The sequence below is a fragment of the Tauraco erythrolophus genome, chromosome 8 (assembly GCF_009769465.1).
Source record: "Tauraco erythrolophus isolate bTauEry1 chromosome 8, bTauEry1.pri, whole genome shotgun sequence".
Classification (NCBI taxonomy): Eukaryota; Metazoa; Chordata; class Aves; order Musophagiformes; family Musophagidae; genus Tauraco; species Tauraco erythrolophus.
In genome coordinates, this window is record NC_141472.1 from 21,952,726 (window position 1) to 21,969,052 (window position 16,327).

The following is a 16,327-nucleotide window of genomic DNA, read 5'->3' on the forward strand; positions in this document are numbered from 1 at the left end:
GTGACAAAAATTATTAGAGGCAATAAATAACTACTTTAAAAAAAAAACTCTATGCTATACTGTGCTGTAAGACCTGTTTTCAGAAAAAAAAATCTTAATGCTTGTGCTCTTGAAAGAAGTGTTGGAGAGGTGATATACAGAAATATGAAATATGAAACAAAAAAATCTGTATTCACAAGTCATAGTCTTTTTAGTGTTTATATGTGGACAAGTATGTGTTAACTCGTGCAATCATAGATTATAAAATTGTACATGTAGACTGTTTCAGCACATGTTCAACAGCATGGGATAGGCAAACCTAACCTTTTTTTATAAAATCATTTAGTTTTAAAGAAAATAATATTGCTGTGGTTTTTTTAAGGTAATAAGTTAAGTATAACTGAAACATAGGGATCTTGATAAACTTCCTATTCAGATAATTGAAACTTTTGAATTTTTTGTTTCCTTTTAAATTAAAAACGTTAGGATTTCGCATGGCTTCAGCAATCAGATACAAAGGATCTGGAGCTAAAATTAAACTTTCAGTTTAACACTGGAGGATTGGAAAAGTGATCAATATAATGCTTTTATATATTTTTTAATATGCTTTATGCTCTGTAATTCAGAACGCAGCTCAGTGGAAAGGAAATAAAAGAGGAAGCAAGGCATCCTTCTGCAGGTTGAGATTTTTGCCTCTATGTGTATGTTTAAGCATTTTCCTTACTTTAGTCATGTGAAGGTAGATACCTTTATTTTCTGTGTCGGCTGATTTTAAAAAATAGTGTTTCTATACATCATTTCGTATTTTGTATATATTTATTAGGCTAACTGTGATCTTAGAAGACAAATAGATGAACAACAAAAGCTACTTGAAAAATATAAAGAAAGGTTAAACAAATGTATTTCAATGAGCAAGAAGCTTCTCATTGAAAAGGTAAGTTTACTGCTTTTAGAATCTTTATGATAAAAACCGTGAGGGTGCTGTAGAACTCCATTGTGATTTCTTCATTTTCGCTTCAACTTTTTCACATTAGTCTCTGAGACTAAACTTCATATGCATGGTCTCTGTCTGGCACTAAGTGTTTTTATAAGCCTGAATAGGCAATATAAAATTGCCTATATAATATATATAATAATATAAAATAGAAGCTCAGTATGAGCTGGCAATGTGCTCTTGCGGCCCAGAAGGCCAACCGCATCCTGGGCTGCATCAAGAGGAGCGTGGCCAGCAGGTCGAGAGAGGTGATCCTCCCCCTCTACTCTGCTCTCGTGAGACCTCACCTGGAGTACTGCGTCCAGTTCTGGAGCCCCCAACATAAGAAGGACATGGACCAGTTGGAGAGGGTCCAGAGGAGGGCCACGAAGATGATAAGAGGGCTGGAGCACCTTTCCTATGAGGACAGGCTGAAAGAGTTGGGGCTGTTCAGCCTGGAGAAGAGGAGGCTCCGGGGTGACCTTATAGCGGTCTTCCAGTACCTCAAGGGGGCCTACAAGAAAGATGGGGAGAGGCTGTTCAGGAGGGCCAGTTGTGATAGGACAAGGGGTAATGGTTTTAAAATAGAGGGAGGTAGATTCAGATTGGATATTAGGAAAAAATTTTTTACCGTGAGAGTTGTAGAACACTGGAACAGGTTGCCCAGAGAGGTGGTGGATGCTCCATCCCTGGAGACGTTCAAGGCCAGGTTGGATGAGGCACTGAGCAACCTGATCTAGTTGGAGATATCCCTGTTCCTTGCAGGGGGGTTGGACTAGATGACCTTTGAAGGTCCCTTCCAGCCCTAACCATTCTATGATTCTATGATTCTAAAATGTTGAACCTTTTTCAGATCGTGGAAAATGTGCATTTTTTTTTAATTTAAGGGGGATTTTTCCATGAGTAATTCAGATATAGCAAAGCATAAAAGATAAAAATTTAGTATGTGGCAAATTTTCTGGACAAACTTTAAGAACACGATTACAGGGGATGAAAAAATTTCTGAACTTAATCTGTTGTGGAGGGGAGATAGATAAAATCTCTGTGAGATGCTTAAGTGGCTGAGATGATTTTTTTTTTGTGCAAAATGATAAAATGCTATGTTAACTCAGAATTAATGGTAATAAGGAAATGAAGGAGACCATTTACCATCGTACTACTATGAAAGAAGTATTGTTTCAAATTTAATGCCAATTATATTTAAAGTAGCAGCAATTTCTTAAAAGAGGAGGATACTTTGTTTCTCTCCCTCTTCTTTAAAATAGCCTTATTTAAAAAAAAATTGTAACAAAAAGTGAATAGAAAATCAGCTTATTACCAATTAGGATGCAAAAAAGCTTAAGGTAAACAGCCAACTCTGTTCCCTAACACTAGCTGCTAGATGCTGCTGTCAAATACAAGGGCACAAACTGATCTGTTAGAGGATTAAGGAGAGTTTCCTCACTAGCATGCCATAAATAAATTATTGCAGTCCTTTTTAAGTTGCAGCATGAGGGGAATGCAGAGAAAAGATGCATCAGATCTGCTCAGCGTGTTGCTAGGTGGGCACTTTCAGACTGAGAATATCACATAGGCCATTTTTTGTGAAACGCCATGCAGGCCTCCTCTTCAGTCTAGAAATCTATTTGCACAAAGATCCTTAATTCGTTCAGCTTCTCACTTTTTTTTTTTCAGGGGGTGTGTGTGGTTTTGAGCCATAGGCATTTCTTAAGAAGCAAGCATTTGTAACAGTTAAAGAAGTTTCTGTCCATCAGTGGTGTTCACAGTGCTCTTTCTTCTTGTGCTGAAGCCGACTAGGCAGATTCAGTCATTTATCACATCCCAGGGATGCTTGTGGTAGTAGTGACTGGTCTGAGAAGGACATCTGCTTCTTTTACTGCAAGTGAATATCTGATTGCAGTTAAGTCTGCCTGCAGTGCATTCCCACGTAGAGATTCCTGAGCTCAGTCAGTTTGGTACAAGTAGTAACATAGATGCTGTGTCAGGGGAGTTTCCAGGCTAAGTATAGTAGGTGCACTCTTTCCGATATCTAAGCAGGCTCATTTAGTATAATAGACATGTGCAGACATAGTCATAATGATATGCCTGTATGATGCTGATACTCCTATTGGTTTTGCTGTATTTACAAATCAAATGTTTTATTAATCATGAAGAACAGTGAACTTTATAGGAAAACTGAGTCAAACTCCTTTTTTTTTTGGTGGACAAATGGTTATAAGTACCAATTCTGACAACTGCAGATATTTGAGTTCTGCAGAAATTGAAATAAATGGATTAAAGTAATAAAAGATAATTTCATCTACTATCCTTTTATCCCTCCCTTAGAAAGTTGTTGGAGGAAAAAAACCTGAGTGTTTTACTGACTTTTCCAACACTTTAGTATTACTAAATATGAATTTTTTTTTTGTTTTTGTAGAGCACACAGGAAAAGCTGGCAAGCAGAGAGAAGAGCATGCAAGACAGATTACGCCTGGGGCATTTTACAACAGTTCGTCATGGTGCTTCATTTACTGAGCAGTGGACAGATGGCTTTGCATTTCAAAATCTTGTGAAGTTAGTCAATGTTATGTTCTTAAAATTCTTACTAATTGTTAGTTCCCTCTAGTGGATTTTTGTATTACTAAGGTTCTAGAATTGGAGCAGCTTTTCATACGTTGTATTTTGCTTTGCCTTTTGAAGACTGAGAGTACAGTACAGAACTCCCTTAATCAACTGAGAGAATACTAAGGCTGAGTGTCTTTGAAAGGCAGTTTGGTTTCACTTGATTTTAACTATCCTTAGAAAAGCATGAATATACTAAATGAGCAACATGTAATTATTCAGTTCAGCTGGTAGAAAGAGCGATAAAAGTAAATCAGTGATTTTTTTCAAGCAGCTAACCCTGTATCCCTGGTGATCATTGGGGCAGATGAGGTCTGTGAAGTTCCCGTTGATCACATAGGTGCTGTCTGCACATCCATTGCTGTAGCAGCTTTTTCAGGCATCCAGCTTCTCAGTGCCATGAAGGAGGAGTGACAGAGCTGGCAGCCTCAGATAGTCTAGTGCAGGTGGATGGGGGAAAAGAAGCCAACTGGAAAAGTGCTGCAGCAACAGGTATTTCAGCAGAGATAGGGCCAAGCAAAAGGGCTCTGAGAGACCATCAGAGATCATGGTAAAATAATTATGCAATGCCTCAAAAAGTGTTCTTTGGTAACGAGTCTGATTCAATCCAGAGAGAGAGAGAGAAAAAAATGTAATTCACCAGGATTTTAGTTTTTGAAGAGCAATATGTAGTCTTAGCATTATGTGATTGCCTAGGGCATTGTTTTTTTCAAGACAATCTTAAAAACAATCTGTGTATGTGTTTGCGTTAAAGCTGTAATTGCTTGCCATGCAACCAAACTGATGATTTGTTTGGGAACAGTCAGATCAAATTCAGTATTTGGCCTGCAAAAATCAAATACTCTCTATTGACTCTATTACATTTCCTTTGATGATATAAAAGAAGGTATCTACCAGCTCAGATACATACTTTTTCTAGTGCAGAGATCATGTGTAACACTTTCAAAACCAAAACAAAGCAACCTCAAAACAAAAACAACAAAAAAAGAAACACTCCGTATTTCAAAAGTAAATTGTGCCAAAACTTTAGCAAAATTTTTCTACCTCATGAAGAATATTGATGTTCTTTTCCCTAGGAAGCATTTTCACGTGTACAGTAAGTTTTCTAAAAAAATTCTAAATACTTTTTCAGTTAAAAAGATACTTCTTTAAAAAATGGAAAATGATGAAACTTTAATAAAGCTTTTTTTGGGGTTTACAGGCAGCAAGAATGGGTGAATCAACAAAGGGAAGACATTGAAAGGCAAAGAAAGCTCCTGGCCAAGCGAAAGCCTCCAACTACAAATAATTCTCAGGCACCATCTGCCAATTCTGAACCCAAGCAGAGGAAAAATAAAGCTGTGAATGGGGCAGAAAACGATCCCTTTGTTAGACCCAATTTACCACAGCTGTAAGTTTAACATTTCAATCAGTCTTTTACATAAATTCTCAGATATTGTCTGTGTGAGTTCTATTCAAATAACAGCATAAAAAGATACTCAGTATATTCAGCAACTATATTCTCACTGAGGACTTGCTGATGTTAGGGGAATTTGCACCACTGCCTGTGAAGATGTCATACAATTGCCCAATTTATTTTTGGTAAAGTCACCAGCAAAAGGCCCATTCTGTGTTGATGCAATGTTCCTTCTGTTTTCCTGATCTAGATGAGTCCTTATTCTGGTTTTCTACTCTTGTAATGTCACTCATACCTGTTGAACTTTTCTTGATCCGCATTGGTTTAGAAGCCTCTCCTTTAGTTAGAGATCATGTCATTTTTCATATAACAGTCTTTAGCTGACAAGAAAAGCTTTTTCCAGCCTTTAGTATTTGAAGACATGTCTAAACAGAAAAAATCTTTTTTTTTTCCCTTCTGAATGCTAGATCCTGAGAGCAGCTGTCCAAAGTTACTGATCCCGTTTCACATATTGACAGTGTTGAAATTTTTTGTCATTTAAACATAAAAATTGAGAGCTATCAAAGAATTCTTAATTTTCAAATGACATTTTAACCTGCAGACAGAAATGATGTAATTCAAAGCACAGACGGATATGTTCTTGACATTTGAGTATTTTAAGAAGTTGCTGCTTGGAGATACTAGTTACTGCTCTTGATGCTAAGAGGCTGGAGCTGATCATGTATCTGTTCCTAGTTAGCTTAAATAGAAAGTAAATAACTAGAGTTAAAAAGGCTGACCAATTAATCTGTTACTTTGCAGAAGTAGGCTATATGTGTTGAACGTGGTCAGCTGTCACCTCTCGCTTGTAAAGCTAGGAATTTATACCTCTGGAGGTAGGGGGTTAACAAATTACTCTGATTAGATCTGCAAAATACGGATGTTTGGACCATCATTTTGAAGACAGCTGCATATGTTTTGCATAATGCATCATTCTTAAAGTTCACATTGTGAAATTGGTTGTGACAAAAATATCGTGAGAATGCAGTAGTAAGGCTGGCGAGGTAAGCAAATCTTGATTAGTTTTACTCATGTATTTTGGTAGAGAGCTGAAGAGTCATCGCTCAGATTGATTCTTTAGTAATACTAAGTGGCTATGTTTATTCTTATAATTAATACTTCTGAATAGTATGGTAAAGGTTACCATCATGTTAAAAATACCTTTTTGGTTTAATGTAATACCTCTTGTTATTAAAAGTAATATTTAAGTGATGGAAAAGACCTGAAAAGTTACAGAACTCTTCATTTAACAACTTTTGGCCATGTCTTCATTCATGTTAAATTTCCATAATCTTATTGCTGCTTTAGGAGGTGATAAAATATATATTTGGGGAAAAAATACAGAAGACGTTCTAATTATTAAGTAGGATAAGATGAATTCCTGATAGAAGACTTCTGAATGTTTACTGATGTTATGCAGTTCTAAATAATTTCAAAATGACTAAAAACTTTTCAAATTTTAATTTCATTTGGCTTAACTACTTACATATTAAATGGCACATGAAAATGCTTGCCGATTATGGAATTGCCAAGAGTACAATGAGAATTGCCCTTTAGTATTTAGTGCTAGTGCAAGTGTAAGCTGTCAGTGAATCAAAACTGTTTTACCTTTTAAGTATCCTGATTTGATCATTATATAATCTAGATACAAGATTGCTTGTCCATATGATAAGCTTATAAATTTTGTTTTAGACCTTTGAGAAAGTCTGTAATGTTTCCTGAGATCACAGAATCATGAAGCCACATTATGCTCTTAGGCCTTTACTTGAAAGGGGTTTTTAAGTATTTATATTTAGAATTCATTGTAATTTTGTATAGCGATATTATGTGTCGACTCCTCTCTGCTTCTCAGTACAGAATTAAATACATTTTGTGTATCTTAGTAAAACAATTATTAATTGTGCACTTCCATTTTAGAGTAAATTTGTCACCTGCTGTATGTGTTTCCCTCCTGTTGCATTGTGCTTATCACTGTTCCTGTGTTTCTTCGAAAGTAATGATCTTAATTAGTATAGCCAAATGGAAGAGTTCTGTTTATATGAGGCATGAGGAAATGAAGAGCTGCTTGAGATTAATGAACTAAACCAGTAGTAAATCAGTACAACATACATGCAAGTGATTAGGCAGATCTTTTTTTAAACAAACAACTTGCTAGCAGTTGTTAGCAACAAGTGTCTCTACTGCTGCGTTGTTTGCTTTAGAAAATGTCTCCAGCTGCAGGTATTGACAAGACAAAATTATCTATAGCTTTGTAGCAAACAGTATTAATGAAGCTGTCTCTGAAAGCAGATGTTGGCTGTTTTGAAACTGATTGAAGGTGTTGCCAGAGATATTCTTAATGAGGGCGTTGTTTTAGTTTAGCTGAATATACTGTGGTCTCTGATACAAATTTAAAAGCAAAATTTTTGCACTGAAGTTACAAGTATGAAAGTGGCCATCTGCCAGTGTCCCATGAGTAAACGATGGGTTTGGTGTTTAAATAACATGCAACAGATGAGTCTAAATGCTGTCCTGGTTTTCCATCATTCTTTCCCTTTTTGTGGCCCAAACCAAAACTAAAAAATCATCTCTTTTCTACTGAGTAAAGTAGTTTTATTAGTCTTACATGTAAGGAAAAAACTGAGATTTATTTAAAGAAAAAAAATTTACTTGAAGAAGAAATTGCTTTCTTAACCCTGGAAAAATCTCTGTGAAAACTCTTACGAATTGAAACTTGAGAGATTATAATGCTAGTCCCCATTTCTTGGAAGCGGCTCTTATTTCACTAGACAATTAGTTCTAGGAGCAACATTTTATTTTGTTTAGGTGGTGTAGTCCTTCCTGTGCAGCTTCAGATATGTCTATTGTATTTGCTTCCCAGTCACCTCTTCCTCTGCTTCCCAGTTCCTCCATGGGAATCTGCATACATCCTTGTCCCTGCATGCAATTTGGAATAGGAGAGCAGAGGGAGCTGGCAGAGTTGTTACTGTAGCTGAACAAATGCATCATTTAGAGGGAGCATTCTGTTCTGTATGGAACAAATAAAAATATTTTCAGAAACTTTTTCAGGCTGAAGTGCCAACAATGTGTCTGGGCTTTACAGGACAAGTAAAGACAGCTCCTTTCCTGAGGCAGTCTCTTTCTGAGGCAAACATGGAAACAATAGGCAAAAAGACCGCGTGGAAGGCTTTGACTTGGTCAGTGTCTGCCAGTCCTTGTAGAAATTTGAGGAACTAGAGTGAGAATACGGTTGGACCAAAAAAGGAGTGCTCAGAAATTGTAGTCAAAAACTTACATTGGATGTGTGTGTGGCTGTTTGGGGGCATGGCTGCATTCTGCTGTGCCTGTGTATCCAGGATGATTTTTCAGCTGGGAAAAGGTGGGAGGAGAGATGGTTGTAAATGTGCCAGGTTTGATTGTCATGACAACCAAGGAGCACATGGCCATTTTGTTTTTTTATCTTATCTGTACCCACTAGTAAGAGTGTTTTGATCATAGAAGAAGATTTTGTTTGAACCTGTGAGGAAGAGGTGCAGAGAAGATTGGTTGTGTCTGCCATGCATACTATGTCAAAGCCTTTGAAATTTGACTATGAAAACATTGTTATATAACTGGAAGGCCTATTTTTGCTAATTTAAAAAAATGCTTAAATAGGTGATAATCAAGTCTTTCAGGCCAGGTAAGCTGCCCACTTTCTTCCAGCAACAAGGAAAAGTGGCACACCATGGCTGTACATGTCATATGCACAGAATACGTCCAGTGCTTTTTTGAGAATTTCAGCAGTTCGTTGGATGTGTATGATAGTTCATTTGGCTGTAGAAAGTTAAAACACAGCATGTATTGCACAGTAATTCTGAGCAGAAAAGATCATGGTCAGGATCAGACTGTTACTGGATTAATTCATGCAACCTACTCCCAGCTGCCCGTCTTTCCCAGCACTCCTCAGAGCTGCTTCAAGCCTGACTATCCAACTTAAATTAATTTAGTGGATGGCAGCGGCCCACTTCTGACCAACTTCCCTCCCCTCTGCTCCTCAACATTTCTTCCTCTGTGTCTGATGAAACCTGTGTGTCTCAAGTGATGGAGGAGCATCATGACTGCAGTGACTGTAAATGCTGGAGGTCAAGATCCTTAGGGCAGTGAAGAGGGAGCATAGAAAGCTCACTACCTTGAACTTCAGGAGAGCAGACTTTGGCCTCTTCAGGGATCTGCTTGGTAGAGTGTGATGGGATGAAGCCGTGGAGGGAAGAGGGGCCCAAGAAAGCTGGCTAATATTCAAGGATCACCTCCTTCAAGCTCAGGAGAAGTGCATCCCAACAAAGAGGAAGTTGGGCAGGAACACGAGGAGGCTTATATGGATGAACAAGATGCTCCTGGACCAACTCAAACACAAAAAGGAAGAAGCCTACAGAGGGTCGAAGCAGGGACAGGTAGCCTGGGAAGAATACAGAGAAATTGTTCAAGCAACCAGAGATCAAGTTAGAAAAGCTGAAGCTCTGATAGAATTAAATCTGGTCAGGGACATCAAGGGCAAGAAGAAAAGCTTCTATAGGTGCGTCGGTGATAAAAAGAGAACTAGGGAAAATGTGGACCCTCTCCAGAAGGAAATGGGAGACCTGGTTACTCTGGATACAGAGAAGGCCAAGGTACTCAATGACTCTTTTGTCTTAGTCTTCACTGGCAAGAGCTCCATCCGCAACGCCCAAGTCACAGAAGGCAAAGGCAGGGACTGTGAGAATGAAGAACCACCCACTGTAGGAGAAGATCAGGTTTGAGACCATCTAAGGAACCTGAAGGTACACAAGTCCATGGGACTTGACAGGATGCATCCGTGGGTCCTGAAGGAACTGGTGGATGAAATTGCTAAGCCGCTATCCATCATATTTCAGAAGTCGTGGCAGTCTGGTGAAGTTCCCAATGACTGGAAAAGGGGAAACATAGCCCCCATTTTTAAAAAGGGGGAAAAGGAAGACCTGGGGAACTACAGGCCAGTAAGTCTCACCTCTGTGCCTGGCAACATCATGGAGCAGATCCTCCTGGCAACTATGCTAAGGCACATGGAAAATAAGGGGGTGATTAGTGATAGCCAACACGGCTTCACTAAGGGCAAATTGTGCCTGACAAATCTGGTGGCCTTCTGCAAGATTACAGCGTTAGTGGATAAAAGAACAGCAACTGATGTCATCTACCTGGACTTGTCCAAAACATTTGACACTGTCCTGCACGACATCCATTGTCTCTAAATTGGAGAGACATGGATTCAATAGATGGACCACTGGGTGGTTAAGGAATTGGCTAGATGGTTGCGGTCAATGGGTCAATGTCCAAGTGGAGACCACTGATGAGTGGTGTTCCTTAGGGGTCGGTATTGGGACTAGTGCTGTTTAACATCTTTGTAGGCGATATGTAGAGGGGGATCGAGTGCACCCTCAGCAAGTTTGCCGTTGACACCACGCTGTGTGGCATGGTGGACATGCTGGAGGGAAGGAGTGCCATCCAGAGGGACCTAGACAGGCTTGAAAGGTGAGCCCGTGCAAACTTCGTGAAGTTCAATGACGCCAAGTGCAAGGTCCTGCACATGGGTCAAGGCAATCCCAAGCACAAGTACAGACTGGGCAGAGAATGGATTGAGAGCAGCCCTGAGGAGAAGGACTTGGGGGTGCTGGTGGTTGAGAAGCTCAACATGAGCCAGCAATGTGCACCGGCAGCCCAGAAAGCCAACCGTATCCTGGGCTGCGTCCAAAGAAGTGTGGCCAGCAGGTCGAGGGAGGCAATTCTGCCCCTCTCTTCTGCTCTTGTGAGACCTTACCGGGAGTTACCGTGTTCAGCTCTGGGGCCCTAAACATAAGAAGGATGTGGACCTGTTGGAGTGAGTCCAGAGGGGGGCAAAGATGATCCGAGGGCTGGAGCACCTCTCCTGTGAAGACAGGCTGAGAGAGTTGGGGCTGTTGTTCAGCCTGGAGAAGAGGAGGCTCTGGGGTGATCTTATAGCAGCCTTCCAGTACTTAAAGGGAGCCTACAGGAAAGCTGGAGAGGGACTTTTGACAAGGCCACGTAGTGTTAGGACAAGGGGCAATGGCTTTAAACTGAAAGAGAGGAGATTTTGATTAGAAATAAGGAAGAAATTTTTTACAATGAGGATGGTGAAACACTGGAACATTTTGCCCAGAGAAGTTGTGGATGCTCCATCCCTGGAAGTGTCAAAGGCCAGGTTGGATGAGGCTTTGAGCAACCTGGTGTAGTGGAGGGTGTCCCTGCCCATGGCAGGGATTGAAACTAGATGATCTTTGAGGTCCCTTCCAACCCAAACTATTCTATGATTCTATAGCTGGAAAACAAACAGCGTGCACACTGTCATTGTTTTATTGCTATTTGTCATAGGTGATTTTAATATTAAGTACAGTGTATTTATAGATAAAAAGTAATAAAATCCTAAAAAAAATTTAAATGTTTCTGAATATGAAGGAATCAAGTTTTTGTTTTTGTAAGTAAATGAGAAAAATCCGAAGTGACTACATCTGTGTATGGTTCAGCGTTTTATGTGCCTTCCTCCAAAATGTGGTGGTCAGTAACAACAGTTTGAAATTGCTGTGAATCATGCTGTGCCTCTAATAGAGTTAGATTTGTAAGGAAATAGAAAAATGGAAAACAGTCATTTATTGGGATATAGTATGGAAATATGGAAAGAGTGACTTAAAAACTTAATGTTTTCAATATGACCTCTAACTTGTTCTCTGTGCTCAAGAGGGCTATTTAAGAACTTTTTGGAAGGAGCTGCCTAGGCACTTTGTCATAACTCTGCGTAGTTATCTGGGGTTTTATAAAAAGGACCAGATTTCCTATATTATGTTAGTTTTTCACGGCTGTTATGTTAGTTTTAGGGCTTTCAGTGTTCTGTGAAAATTCTGGAAGGTCATGTCATAAACTTTGTATTTTCAGTGCATTTTACTTGTTCAGCTTTGCTAAGCCACCTAAATGGTCTGCTTCCTGAGAAAGAAAAGCTTTACTATCTGCATTTCTGGAAATGCACAAACCTGTAATTTATACTGCAGACCAGAATCTGGAAAGAATAATATTCAGTCTCGTACACATTGGCATTGATCCTTTGCCTTTTTTAATTGAGGACTTAATCTATGGTAGTTTGCTGTTTGAGTAGAAGTGTTGAAAGAATGTGAGGGATGCCGCTGTGAGTTGTCTAGCATGGCCTTGATGCTCTCTTTGATAAGTGTAGCAGATGCATTAGAGCAGGAATTAGAGCATTGTTTTCTTAGGTTTCTTGCTGTTGTTTGCCCTGTACAGTGAATGCATTGCCGCTTTCCCAGCTGTTGAGACGCACCATTTCACATTTACTTTAATGTGGCCTCTTTTAAGATGTAGCACAAATTGTCTAAACCCAGAGGAGATTCTGCCAGGAAAAGAATATAAATGTTTGGTCCCAAAATCTGGTACTAAGGGACCTTTTGCCTTTATTGGAGAGGCAAATTTCCTCACTGTATTGCTTTCACAGTGTTTGGGGATGTTTGTTGACTGGAGTACAAGGCTGCTTTTCATTTCCAATAGGAAAACAAGATGCAGGGTAACTTTGTGTGATGCTTCTTAAAAGAAAGGATTACTTCCTTCACAAATTCTGATAGGACATGGTCATGAGTACTTTTGTCACCTGATCTGAGTGTTTTCTATACATTATGGACCAGAAGGTTGATGAAATAACTACAGTCTTGTGAAGCTGTTTCCAGATTCTTGGAAATTTAGGTGCTATGGTCAAAAAAAGAATCCAGCAGTTTTGTTAATATTCATGGAAAATATCTGGTCAACTCAATCTTCTGTCCTGGCCAAGTCAGAAAAGGGACAGTGAAATTCAGTATTTATGAAATCAGGAGTAGGAAAGGGCTATATGAAAGCTTCAGAACCACCAGGTTTATCCTGAAAAGATGCACTCCTTTATTAACAATTTTTGAGACCAAATAAATGCAGGGTTTAGAATTCTGAAAACTATGACAAACTTCATTCAAACTTAAAAGGGAAGAAGTCGTCTTACAGTTTATTAGATTTCTGCAAACTTTGTTGCAGCTGGCATTTGCTGTGAGAGAAACCTGAATTGATGTCCCTCACCTGGGGGGAAACTGTTGGTGATTTTCAGGACACTCTAGTTCCTTAGACTTGCAAGATGAACAGCTTGAGTGGCCTTCTAAATGCTTTGTGTAACTTATCTTTCCAGGACAGTCGATAATTGAACCTGCTAAAATATGGACTTTGTGAAGATGTTTTATGCTGTTAGTTTTAGCATTGCATCATGCAAGAAATAGTAGATGTAGGTAAAACAATAAAATGTTTAATTTTGATTTGTTCGTAGAGATTTGTGTGAATCCTTTCAAGGGAGGCCATATCTCTTTCTTCTTCCCATCTGCTGTTCCCCTTCATCATACGCATATGGTTTCTGCTCTGGAACTTGAAGTCTCTTTGGTTTCTTTTCTTGGTGGTTTGTCTTCAGTGTCTTTTGTTCATTTGTCAGATGAATACTGCATACAGTTTATGGATTTCTTAGTTACTAACCTGTGTGAACAGTCTAGATCCTCTGGATAATAAGTGACTTTGCGTCCTAGCAAGCCTACAGCCAGTGAGGGACCACTGAATTAATTGTCACCAGGAATGTCTTCTCAAAGAAAAATGAAAGGAAAACAAGCAAAAGAGTCACATGCCACTTCGAAACTGAATTTGTGGTCTCATGCAAAATGTAGTGTTAGTGAACTTGGAATGTATGGTTTTGCACTATGTTCTTTAAATCACAGCTCAAAATCCAGTGTTACCAGTCTTATCTAGTTGGTTTCTGGATCTCCATCTTTTGGCTCATTAAGTGTTAGAGATGAGAAGCAAGCAGTGGAGTAGCATCAGCTAAAATACTGGGATGGTGTTATGGTTCAGGATGCACCAGGCAATCTGAGAGAACAGAAATGGTCCAGTGGATGAGGCAGTTAATATTCCAGAATACCAGACACAGGCATTCGCTAAGTACATTTTGACCCTGCAGTTACAAGCCAAGATGTTCATATGGTTCACCAACATAGTCCTTGTATTGTGGTAGTAAGTAATTAACATAAGATACTGTATTTACTGTAGTTTTTAAGTAAGAAAACTATTGTTTTGTTTACCGTCATGTAACAGTTATAATTACATGCTTGGCTTGTTTTGTTTTTTCAGTTTGACTCTAGCAGAGTATCATGAACAGGAAGAAATTTTCAAACTTCGATTAGGACATCTCAAAAAGGTATGTATATGTTCTATTATTATAAGATTTATTTTTTTTTATCAATGCCCAAACCCATAAAAACTAATACTATCAAAAGAAGAAGAGGGCTTGTTGAGAGCTGTCTGATTAGAAAACATAATACTAAAAGTGCTGTACAATTTTATACCTAGCAATGGCTTTCCTTTTTTTTTTCTTTTTTTTTAATGCACGTTGACATAAACACTGGGAGTACAGAGGAGTAGTAGTGAGTCCATCTAGTATAACACTGTACTGATTCCTCTTGCAGCAATCAGTTTCAGGCCTGTTCTCTTCAAACATACAAGTCATCTCTTATGAATCTGATTATAATAAACTGAACTGGGCCCCTCGAGAACGCCGATGCTGTTTTTAAAGAATATGACAAGAAATTACTTGACTCTGGTAGGGAATCTGCGTATAACTTGTTGGAGCTAGTGAAGTAAACTGCCCACGTAGTTCTTCGTTATTAATGCTTTAGAAATAGCACTAGCTTCACATGAAATTCTGTAGGGTTTTTTTACATGATTTGACCTTTTTGAAGTCTAATGTAAATTTCAAGTGACATATGAAGGAGCTGTTACAAAGTTGTCTTATACCCGAATCTTGTTTTCACCTTAAGCATCAATGCTTGGGTACTCTGTATAAGAAGGAACTTCCTTGACTAAATGCCAGAGGGGAAACAAATGTTATTTCTTAGCAAATCATGTTTGAATATATCTGAAAATAATAATAAAAATACATACTTGCATTTTAATTCTTACATGCAATACAGATTTTGTCGTTAACCAAGAAAAACAATTTTGTTATCATCTTTTTATGTGGCTATATTTCTTCCCTAGTGCTTCTTTGCAGGTTATGGTTTTTGTTTTTCTTTCCTTCTGTACGTGCTGTTTCACTGTCTTCTCCTCTTCCTTTTTACTCTCCAGATGCTTTCCTGGCACTCTTATTTTTGGTGCCCTGTACATGCTGCCATCACCAGTTTTCTTTTCCTTCTGCTCCCCAGGAAATTCTTTTCCAGCTAGCAGCTTTGGTCCTGGAGAGGGGCTCTTGTTTTCTCACTTCCTTTTATATAGCAGTGACCTGAGGCAGCTAAGCTGGTTCATTCTTGCTTAAAGGTATTCACAGCCTGAGTGTCCTAAATAACAGCTGGAAACAATGCAACCAGCCAGTTCTCTTTGGGCTAACATTGGCCTATGAACCGCATTTTGAGAACCACTGAATTGCTTAATATATGAACAAAAAAGCCCAAAAGAGGCATAACTGATGGATTTTTTTTTTTTGTCAGCCTTTGGGAAGAACATAGACAATTGTGTGTGTATAAGTGTGTGGCCTTTTGCAGGGGGGAGAAGGGCTAGAATTCTTTATAAAGGACTATTGGGTTATGAGGAACTGCATATCATTTCAGGGTGTTTTAACAGTGAACTGCAAGGATGAATCTAAATATAAAAAAAAAAATTTTAACATTGTATAAACAGGAAGAAAACACGACCCTTGACATTATATGTTTGGAAAAACAACTCAGATCTGCTAGCAGATTAGTGTTACTTAGTCCAGCTTTTAAATTATTAGGACTTCGATTTTTGTTTCCTGAATGGAAGTTCATTTAGTGTCTTGTTTTGAGATGAGAGTATTTTTCCTTAGCTTATGGGGAGGAATTCAGGATATCCACTGGAATTATCTTGTCCGGACTCCTCAACTCATTGGAAATGTGGTTGTTTAATGTGTGTTTTAGATGATATAAATACAGTTGTTGTTTCAGGATGTGGTTTTATGATATACAATGTTTGGAAATACCAGCTTTACAGCATTTTCTCCCCTTTGTGCTGACTTTGGCCTCCAGACCCTCATGCCATGGCTTGTTAACCTTTCACTTTTACCAGCACCACCAGGTTTTGCAGTCACAGTATAAATTGGGTTGGAGAACTGATCTAGCTTCTTTCAAAAACCAAATATGTATCTTTTTGTGAGGCTTGCTTTTTTTTTGCTTTTTTTTTTTCTCCTTTTTAAAAATAAAAGATTGATTAATTTTCCTGTTTGGTTCACCATGTGGCTGTAGAAGAGGCTGTGCCAAAATAACAAGAGATGATGTGGGGCA

General features: G+C 38.7%; 1 protein-coding gene across 2 annotated transcripts in view; it reads left to right on the forward strand.

The window, feature by feature from the left end:
• The window catches only part of TLK1 (tousled like kinase 1), a 76,660-nt gene that overhangs the window by 42,210 nt on the left and 18,123 nt on the right, over window positions 1-16,327 (forward strand). For both annotated transcript variants that reach the window (XM_086616107.1, XM_086616108.1), the window contains 4 exons: window positions 803-913; window positions 3,369-3,505; window positions 4,755-4,943; window positions 14,166-14,232. In XM_086616107.1, coding sequence (XP_086472233.1) covers window positions 803-913; window positions 3,369-3,505; window positions 4,755-4,943; window positions 14,166-14,232 — 504 coding nt within the window. The remainder of the gene's footprint in view (window positions 1-802; window positions 914-3,368; window positions 3,506-4,754; window positions 4,944-14,165; window positions 14,233-16,327) is intronic.